This window comes from Cyprinodon variegatus, unplaced genomic scaffold, assembly GCF_000732505.1.
Source record: "Cyprinodon variegatus isolate N-32 unplaced genomic scaffold, C_variegatus-1.0 Scaffold224, whole genome shotgun sequence".
Classification (NCBI taxonomy): domain Eukaryota; kingdom Metazoa; phylum Chordata; class Actinopteri; order Cyprinodontiformes; family Cyprinodontidae; genus Cyprinodon; species Cyprinodon variegatus.
This window is the reverse complement of record NW_015150677.1, coordinates 383,006-393,892: the sequence shown is the minus strand read 5'-3', so window position 1 is coordinate 393,892 and position 10,887 is coordinate 383,006. Positions and strand designations below refer to the sequence as shown.

General features: G+C 38.5%; 1 protein-coding gene across 4 annotated transcripts in view; it reads left to right on the top strand.

Moving 5' to 3' along the window:
- The window catches only part of ca8 (carbonic anhydrase VIII), a 28,122-nt gene that overhangs the window by 2,230 nt on the left and 15,005 nt on the right, over positions 1 to 10,887 (top strand). For 3 of the 4 annotated variants that reach the window (XM_015380914.1, XM_015380913.1, XM_015380912.1), the window contains 3 exons: positions 6,076 to 6,267; positions 6,446 to 6,570; positions 9,432 to 9,527. In XM_015380914.1, coding sequence (XP_015236400.1) covers positions 6,076 to 6,267; positions 6,446 to 6,570; positions 9,432 to 9,527 — 413 coding nt within the window. The remainder of the gene's footprint in view (positions 1 to 6,075; positions 6,268 to 6,445; positions 6,571 to 9,431; positions 9,528 to 10,887) is intronic. The other variant, XM_015380915.1, reaches the window with a different exon arrangement.

Below are 10,887 nucleotides of genomic sequence, written 5' to 3'. Positions count from 1 at the left end.
GATGTAAGAAACTAACAGAGACATAACTCAGCATTGGCGACCACAAATACATGCTACAGTTTCCCAATATTTATCAAAAAAACATTTAATAACTTTCATCCCACTAATATACTCTGAGGTGTGTTGTTGTAAGATAATAAAACCACAAAATCCAAGGGGTATAAATACTTTTTAAAGTTAATACTTTTAAGCAAATCAGTGGATATAATCTTTCTGGATATTTTCTGACTACACCTCTACACATCCCATTTTAAAACCTTGACTTTCAAATAGTCTGCACATAAGCAAAAGTCATTCAGTTATATTTCCCTGTTTCACTTTGTCTTCCCTTTTCTGCTGCTTTTACTGAGCATCCAAGGATGAACTCTGATGCAATTCTCTGACTGTTCCTGTAAGTATGCCCACTCATGCAAACTGCTTTAAATGCATGAATCAGATACGACTGTTTGACAGGAAATTACCTCAAGAGTCCCATATGAACCCACTGAACTCCATGTTTTTATAATCTGAGCTAATTGGTTATAAAGTACTTGTTATGATCAGAGATTATATTGAAAGTTGGTTCTTTGGTAAAAGAAACAGCAACACGACATCTGTAATATCATGAATCTGAATGAGGATGTTATTTAAATCAGGTTTTACGGGGGGCATTATAAAAAGAAATTGTAATAATAAACTGTTAAAGAATAATTGCACGAATGACTTTAAAACTAAAATCAAAGGAAAATTTCTCTATAGACACAGATATTTTGTCTTTCTTTTTTTCCTGGCAAATGTCCTTCCAGAAAAAACATTTATGATAGAAGTTGATAGAATGGGACTGCCCTGGAAACCTATAGTGCACATGGTATTATGAACCTTTGAAAAAACTGGGACATGTTGAATAAATGAGCAGCAACCTCCACCAGAAGAGTGAAAATGAATTTTCATTGAGTCTTTCAACTGGATTATAATCCAAGGAAAGTGGTAGAAACAACTCCCTCCCATAACAACGCCAACCTTCACAGCTGAAGAAGCAAAAGAGAACATGAGAGATGATCACATTTCTTTGTGTGGCATTTTACCCTTCGAACAAACATAAAATGAAGGTTGATTTCTAATATTTTCAGACTCTGACTTTGCTACAGGGCTAGATAATGAAACTGTTTGCACCATCATTGCCTTGCATCAAGAAGGTCCTGGATTTGAATCCCAAAACTCTGGTCTTTCTGCATGAAGTGTGGGTGTACTCCCGTTGCATGTGTACATGTATACAAACATGGTTGTTACTGCTGTCTGGATAGCTCTTAGGCGTGAGTGTGCATGCATGCTTGTTTGTTTCATGTGTCCCTATGCGCTCGAATGGCAACCTGTTCAGGATGTCTTCTCTCCTTCTAACCGCTAGATAAAGGCAGCAGCTCCCCCATGACCTGCATGAACAAGCATTTAAAAAAACGGATGGTTGGATGATTTTGCTAACAAATTATTGATTCATTTCAGGGCTTTTTTTACTCATCTTTATCATGATTGCTGATTAATTTGTTCACTTCTATAAGCTCATTTCTGCTTATTTCTTATACAGCGCACCTAAAACTACATTATTCCAGTCCTAACTTTGCAACAAATATTGAAAAGTTTAGGGAAAATACATGAAAAAGGATTCTAGTATTCATAAAACATTACTAATATAATATTTTGGTCCATTTTCATTGAGAACATCCTGCAGAATGAGAAACAATAACCCTCCATGCTCATTGGAGAGTCTGCATGGGACTGAATACTGATGTAATACTTTGTCTTGGCACACATCTCAGAATCCTCTGGTTGTTCATGTTTTTGTAACCAGTGGGAAAAGGCCTTTGGCAGCCTATGCTGACACATTTGTAACCAGAGCTCTACAGAACCATTCAGGATAGTGGACGAGTTCCAATAGATCTTAAACTGACAAAATACAAAATACAAAAAAAAAATAGCAATCAAATCACCTGAATGGATTTCAGTGTGAATTTTGCAGTCTTTCCAGTGCTGTAGTGAATCGCTGCCCAAAAACTGTCGTCATGGCTTTAGTTGCTGAGGAGAGCGGGAATGTAGCGGCCTCCCCACCCTTTTAGCGAGAATGGCCTTTCACTGGGGAGAAAGGCGTCAGTCCGTGCTGCAGAAAGGCATGTTCTCCCCTCTTAACACTCTCACTGTTTTAAAACTTGGCTTGTTTTTTGGAGAGACAAAGGGGGCTTTCTAAAAAATTTTTTTTTTAAATTTCCCATTCTCAAAAACTCATTTCATCTTGTTCTGCTCTCACTATGTGGTGGCATCTACGTTATAATGAAGTGAAACCAGACTTTTGGTGTCACTGATAGTATCATGGTTTTCTTGCATATTCAGTCATAGCACATATTGCATCAGACTCTTGAGTTAGTTTACGCTGTTTATGTTTTCTGTTAGATGTCCCACTTTCATTATCTGACCCCTTTCTTTCACCATGACCTGTTTCATTTGGTTTTAAAGGAGCTCAGCATTATCGCAGTCCCAACCACAGTCTGAAATCCTGTCTCGGAGACACAAAGCGAAAGCTTGATAGGCATTACAGTAGACAGATGGACTGTAGAACAATCACAAAACTGCATGAAAATTATTTCAACACAGGATTTAAGGAGGCTCCATGTAAAAAATAAAAAAAATAAAATCATGTGTGCTTGTGAGCCACCTTCATTCCTAGCTACACAACAACAACAAAAAATCACAGTACCCTTGGGTTCATTCACATCCCTTTGGAAACATCTGTCTGAATTCACCAAAAGCCCATAAAATTTCATTTCTTACAGGAGAAGGTTGTTATTTTTTTGTTGAAGGTATTGACATGGTTTTAGCACCATACTTTTCACAACAATTGTAGCCAACTGGAGACATATAATCACCACATTCAGTTTCAGATGGGTGATTAAATAATAAAACAGCTGGGCATTTTTTGATTAAAGAGTTCAAACTCAAAACTACTAAAAGACGAAAGCATGTTTCAGTCATTCTGAGAACCTTTTGTCTCTAAACGGAGAGTGAAAAGAAGACTCTAGACAAACCACCTTAATGGTCTGACCTTTAAAAGTGTATCAAAGTTACGTGTATCAAAGTTACGTGTATCAGAGTACGTTCAAATTCGTGGCACACTCAGAACAGCACTTTTTAAAGCCATCCAAGTCAACTCTAGCCGTATATCTCATAAAATGAAAGTAAGCATGGACACATGGAATTAAGACCCTTGTCTTTGCTCCAAGCCCCCTTTCCCTGTTTGGGTGCTGCCCATTTAATGATGTTGCCCTGCAGCTACTGCAGCATGGTATCCTACCACTTCTGCTGATTAGGCTCCTCATTAGATTAGAACAGTCAATTCCATTGTGCAGCCAAAAAAACTCTAAAATGCTGCCTAAAATATGAGCAGTTCATATCAAGGTTCAAAGCAGGTGCTATAAAAGACTCGTTGTCTCAGCTATAAACAGAAATGGTTTTCTGCCTCATATAACTGTGTGTTGGTGGAGAAAGGGGGCATGCTTTTACTGTGCAGGCGCAGCAAGGTAAAGATAGGTGCCTCATGGGGAGGGCAGGTAATCAGTGCTTTATATTAAACATTGATGGTGGTTCGTTTTCAAGAGAGGAAAGGGCTACTGCATGATTTTCATAAAGGAATAACTTTGAAAGGTGGATTTTGCATTATACTTGTAAGAGGTAAAAATGAAACACTGGGTTTTAATTCTAAATAGATATATATACATGGGAGATTCTGGTAAACAGTGGGATTTATTTTTATCGGTGGATCACAGAACAAATAGCACACTCTTTTAACAAACAGTGTGTGAAAAGTGCTCTGATACTCCCTCTATATATTGCAAATAACAGAAACTCATTTGGTGAAAGACTGAATCCACCAAGATGCACTTGGAAACACATAATGAAATCTTTCCCTTAAGTGGCCATCGGCCAGGATTACTCCTCCTTCTGACCACAAACAGCAGCCATGCCATTAGTGATATAATGACTCAACATAATCCTGGTTTATCATTAGGCTTTTACACAAGTGACCATCAATACAAGTGGTTCTCAGTACAAGAAAATAAAAAGAGCAAAATGTTCTTATATATTTAGAAAAAAAAACACATCTCTAAACAGTACCATACACAGATCATGGGTTGATTCTTTTTATATTATCTTTCAAGAAAAATTATTACCAAATTTAGTGGTTAAATTCATATTGTCGTGATCGGTTTAAGGAATCTGACCCAAATGCAGAGAAACCACTCAGAGAACAAGGGGAAAAGTTTAACAGGTTTATTTGAAGTAATGTTCACAGAAGTAGGATCTGGAACTCAGTGAACTGGTGAACCGGAACTGGGAAGTCTGAAGGGGAGATCACAGAGATCAGTTCAGGGACTGCAGGAAATTAGACTGCGGCTTGAATAACGCTGGAGAGGGATTCACGTTTGAGGGGGCTCTTGACAATCCTTGAATCCAGTCTGTGTTGGGGTAATCCAGAGAAGGGGGGAACTTGTTGGAGAGCCGACATGTAGACATACGTTTGACCAAGAGGAGTAATGGAAACTTGGATTTCCGATGGGGACTTGAACGGATCATGTGGAGGTTTTCCCCTGCTCAGTGTAATCTCAGTAATTCCTTCCAGGGGGAGAAGGTCCAGGTATCCAGTTTTCACAGGACGGCTTCCTGCTGAAGAGCAAAGACAAAAACACATAAGACTCAGATAAACAAAGCCAGGTTAGACTCTGCTAATCTCAGCTTGGCTAGAGTACCAAAAACTGGCAAACACTCTGGCGTCGAGGTAGTGACAGCCTACTGCTCAAATACTCCTCCTGTAATGAACCAACGAGCAGGTGTGCAGGGAGGCCAGACGAGGACAGGGCACCGCCTGGTGGTGGAGAGAGAGGAAACACACAAAGTGGATTCCTAACACATATTTTTTATTTGCACATCAGCTGCATCTTTAATATTTCAGTTAAGTGGCTCAAATCTGATATGGGAAATGTTTTTTAGTGTAATCATTGTACAGAACTGCTTCTAACTTAAGACACAAAGTTTCTTTAGCTGTATGTGTAAGAACTCAATCATGCAACAGTGTGACATACAGCATTGTATCTAGGCACCAACTAAATTATTTAATAAATTATAATTATTTTATAAATTAAAGTAGCATTTGTTGAAAGCTGATTGAGAAAGGATTGTTCAGGTCCTCTGTCAATATGGTTGTTGAATTGTTGTTGACAATTTCTGATGCTTGTTTTGTCCTCTCCCGGTCCATTTCTTTCTCATTTTAAGCCTGTAATGCACTATAATAATGCACAATAAGGTCTCATACTACAAGACAACAATTACCTGGGTCTTGAAGCATGTTTGAGGTTAGCCAGTCCCTATATTTATGTAACCTGGTGAGATATGTTTAAAATTTTACTTATTTTGCCTGTGGCCCTAATTAAAATGTTGCTCATGAAAAATCCTGAAGTTACAGGTCTTGGAAATCAGGCCACTTAGATCATTTAAATTTTCCTCAACAAGTATACAACTATATTTTGAGTTCATTAGATGTCTTCATGTAAAAAGGTGGTCTTGTCTTTTTTAATTTTTTTAATTTTCAGCTCTATTTTAATATTGTTTGGTCAGTAGCATCTTAGAGGAATGGAAAAAATATATATAATTTGCTGGGGATAAAAATTAGACAGGTTATGAGAAAAGCACTGAAAGACCTTTAAAGTTCCAACTAAACTAAAACCACTTTAGAGATTACATCTATAGAAATCATGAAATAGATGGTTAAAAACCTTAGCAAACTACTGTGTACTGTAGCGAGCTGCATTGTGGCATAGTTATTAGAAGTGCTGCCTTGTGGTTACTAGTGTTTTTTCTGTGAATGAATTTGTGCACAGCAGTTTTTCCTGTCTGACTGTATGTTGCTGCCTGGTGACCGAGTGAGCTGTGAAGGATTTACTTTTCCTGTCTAATCTTAATATAATTATTATATTCAGGACATTTTTTAAACTTGATGAGAGGACCTGCACACAAACAATGAGCTTCATGTTTGCTGTGGGTTTTCTCTCATAGGTGTAGAATGGGGACTCCATTTCCCAGCAGCCAACGGCGAGTACCAGTCTCCCATTAATCTCAACTCCAGGGAAGCCCAGTATGACCCCTCCCTTCTGGATGCTGGTTTATCACCAAACTACGTGGTGTGTCGAGAGTGTGAAGTCATCAACGATGGACACACCGTCCGCATCCTTCTCAAGTCCAAGTCAGGTAGGTCTTAGGAGTTATGACACTGCTCCTCACTATAAGATATAGTTACAGGACAAAAGATACCTTTATTGATGTTAATTGTTAGAAGTGAACTGCATGCAATTTCCTTTCTCTAGTTCTTAAGTTATACCTTTGCTTCCTGTTTACATCTATTTGTGGTTTTATGTGCTTTTCTCAGTGGTTACTGGGGGTCCATTGCCTAGTGATCATGAGTATGAGCTTCATGAGGTTCGTTTCCACTGGGGCAAAGAGAACCAGAGAGGATCTGAGCACACAGTCAACTTCAAGGCTTTCCCTATGGAGGTACAAAGAGCAAGCAGGAAGTATAAATACCACAGTGATGTGTTTAAACTTTCAGCTGAAGCATTTGTCCCTCTGCAGACAACATTGTGGGTGGTTGAGTCCTTGAACAGAACACCTGTTTGTCCTATGAAACAAATAGCTGTTCTGATGCATTACAATGTACATAATTTATAATGACTATGTAATAATTAGTAAGAACCCAGCAAGAGATGCAAATCATCAATCCATTACCTTACAACTAATTTGACCTTTTTAAACCTTTAGTTCCTTACTCTGTAGGTATTTCACAACGCCATATAAAGTAGAACCTACCCACTGGTTCCTGTGTAGCAGTTTCATATGTTAAGATCTTTTGTGGCTAATAAACAATATTTGTGTCTTATTTACTATTTGTTAAGGATTTATTTATTTATTTTTTTATGTGGAGTCCTTAAAATGTAAAGGCCAGTAAATTAGCTGCAACTTATTTTGCCCGAGTTATAAATAAAAGAACCCCTCCTCCCCCGCCAAAGGGTTTTCAAAATGAAAACCCTTTGGCAGGCGTGTTTTGAAGGTAAGAGAGGAGTCTTGGTTTTAGCAGCTTTTAGCACAGGAAGCCAGAGTGGGCTTCTGCATCCTCAGTCTTACTAATCTTCAGACATTCTTTCCATAAAACTTAAAAGCAACTTTTGTGATATTACAGAATGGTTTTAAGAGTCTTCACTTTAATGCACCACAGATTGATGTGGCAGCAAATAGCTGCAAGCAGAGATCAGAGCGGCTGTTTTCTATGATAAGATCATTTAAACTGGACGGCTTTGAACAGCTTGCATTAACACTGTGGTACAGAGCTCAGCCATGTATACGTAAAATCAGGTAAAAACAACCAAGTCAAAAGACGTCACTGTTTCCATGATTCCAGCTGCATGTTCTGAAAGCACACAGAGCCCTCTGAACTTGATGGATCTTTTTGGATGCAAAAGACATAATGAATTGTTGCTTAGGGGTTCATTATGGAATTATTTCCCTGTTGTGGGACAAGAGCTTATTCATAAAAGAGGTTACATTGGGTAGCAGACTGCAACACCTTCCAAAAACTGACAACATAATCAAATCCAATCATGCCGGAGCAAATCAAAACAAGTATGAAAAATAAAAAAGTCTAGGTGCAGCTAATATTTTTTAATAATCATGCATTACTTTGTTCAAACCTGTTGGTTATTGATGCTTTGACTGAAACATATTCTATTTGCAGCATCTTGGTTTTTTTTTTTTTTTTTTGTTAGCCACAAACAACTGTCAGTGGTTTTCAACCTGTGTCCTCAGGACCCATTTTTGTTCTGTATGTTTAGATGACTCTCTGCTCCAGCACACCTGCATATAATGATGCAGGGATGAATCCCTTCTCAGCAGCCCACAGGGGCTACAGGGGCCTGCTACTCACCCATTTATTTAAGTCAGGAGTGTAGAAGGAGAGGCATACAGTGCAGGACAGTGGGTCCTGAGGACCAGGTTTGAAAATCACTGCTCTATCTAGATTAGTTTCCAGTGCAAACCGGATTTTAACAAGGCAAATTTCCAAGTTTGATGAGCCCTTCCATTTAAAACTAATCTGTTTCAACAAAGGGAGTTTTCTAATGTGGGTAAATATTTTGCTGCCAAAAAGCACCTAAAAAGAACAAGTTTGTTGGTATTAAAACTTTGTTCCACTAGAGGTCATTGTATTCAACACCTGCATTCCTTTGTAATGTGCTTTTCTTTTTTTCTTTTTGCCCAGTTGTGTATTTGAAAATACAACTTCAACTTCTAAATTTGACCCAATGCATACAAAAACAAAACAACAATAAGAAAAGATACTGTGAAATTTCACAGTAATTCACAGCCAGTCCTTTCCTTGGAATGAGTAATATTTCCCCCTTTTTGTCCATCAGCTTATGGAAAATTTTACCTTACAATGGAGCAAAGGTTTATACAAGCTGGATTGAAAGAAACATCACCTTTCTCTTTTTCTCATTTAACAGCTCAGTTGGGATTCCAAAGTTATTCTATTTAGCCTAATGCCAGAATAATAATAGAGGACAATTAGTATTAGTTAAACGTTTCTGGCTAATTGCTTAAGTATCCTTCATGAGCTTCTTACAAGGTTGGCTGGAAGTTTAGCTCACTCCTCCTGACAGAACTTGTATAACTGAATCAGCTTTGTGGGTCACCTTGCTCAAAGTTCCTTTTTTTTCAGAACTCTCAATGAGAGAGAGATCAGGGTGTTGTAATGGTCGCTATCAAACCGACTTCCAACAACTAGACATTCCCTGGATTTTCATACTAATTAGAGCAAATAAAACCAGAGAAAATTAGAGCTGTAAAGATCTACAATTTACTTCTTAAAACATTTGGCAAATTCATTTGGATTTTTTTCATGTAGCCATTTTAGTATAGCTCAGTGTTTGAGATATTGCATCTGAAATGCATGTGCAGATGTGTCCCATGAACTTAAAAGGTATATTTCAATCTACCAGAAGCTTCTAGGTTTAAAAAAAAAATCCTTTGGATAATTTCAACACACTTTAAAACGAATGAAATTTAGTTGTATTTAATACCAGACAGTAATAAAAATGTATAAAGTGCATTCAGATGTGTCTGTTTCAGCTGTACGCAGTAGAAATAAGTGAATTATTTTTGTCCCAATTTCTATCTCCTTTTTTCAATGGTAAATCAGTGTGTACCAATTTGCTAACACTTTTCAGCATTTAATAGTATAGCAGTGTTTTCCTGACAGAAACCACAGAAGTATACTTATCTGATGAATTTGCACTCTTGTTGTGTAAAAGGCTTGTAATAAACATTTGGTTACAGGTTATGTTTTGTTGTCTTTTTGTGCACAGCTCCATTTGATTCACTGGAACAGTACTCTCTTTAACTCCTTAGAGGACGCTCTGGGGAAGAAGAATGGAGTCCTCATCATAGCACTTTTTGTCCAGGTAAATATCCAGTCATGTGCCTTTAACTGTATTTGAGACTGATTATCTTTTTTTGAAACTAAAGAAATGTTAATGTTAGTGCTTTATTCGGGAAACATTAACTACTAGATAATATAGAATACGGATAAACTACAAAGGCAAAATTAATAAGATATGGCAAAGTGTTTTTAATGATGCTGTGGAATAAGAGAATTTAGATCAATTTGTAAGAATAAGAGGGCATTTTTGATATCCAAAGCGCCTTAGCTGAGACCTCTTGATGTGGAGGAGAATGGGCTCTACGCCTGGATGAACAGAGCTCATGACCCTAAGCTCATGACCCTATGTCCAAGGGAGTGCCCAGCCACCCTGCAGGGAAAGCTGATTTTGTATCTCGGATCTTTTTGTTTTGGTCAAGATTATAGGTGAGGGGAGCAACATAGACCAACACATAAATTGAGTGCTTTGCCTTTTTAGCTCAGCTCCTTCTTCACCACAACAGACTGCTCTGTTTATCTCCCACTCTATTGTCCTCTTACTGATCAACAGGACTCTTGGTCCATCACCAAGCATAGACTCTCTTCCACCCTGAAGAGGTCAAGCCACCCTTTTTTGGTGGAAAACCAAGGCCTTCTCATTCCGGCTGCTTAACACTCTACTGTGAACTGTCTTAGTGCATGCTGTAGGTGTTGGGAGGAGGGGTCTGCCGAACCAGGTCATCTGCAAAAAACAGGGATTTAATTTGCTGGTCCCAAAACCAGACCCCCTCAGGCTCTTGTCTGCACACGGAAATCTTGTCCGTTAAGGTAATGTACAGCACCGGTGAGGAAGTGCAGCCCTGACAGAGTCCATCTTTCACCTGAAACAGGTTGGACTTAATGCCGCCAATGCAGACCAATTCCTGCTCCACTCGGGTGACCCCTGGCAAAGGGTCCACCGTGGGGGACACATTCAAATGCTTCTCAGCTCCACAAAACACATGCCTTGTTCGGCAAAACACATGCGGACCGGTTGGACAAAATCCCATAAACCCTCAAGCACTCTGCAAAGGTTGCAGAGCTGGTTTGCCAAAATCCCTAAAAGGCCGACCTATGGTCTTTCCTAACTCCTTCCAGGTCTAACTTCTTACCTTTGCAACCACTCACGCCAAACATTCCCTTCCTTGCCAGCTTAACCAACTCTTCATAAAAAGGTCATAGTCAGGACATCAGGCAAAAATGTTTGATCTTGTTTTAACAATCAAGGTAATGTAATTCTATAAAAGCATCATGTCAAATGGAATGTGTGACATCAAAACAAATCCTGCTTGGACCACCTTTAAATTTCTTTCTTTCTTTCTTTCTTTCTTTCTTTCTTTCTTTCTTTCTTTCTTTCTTTCTTT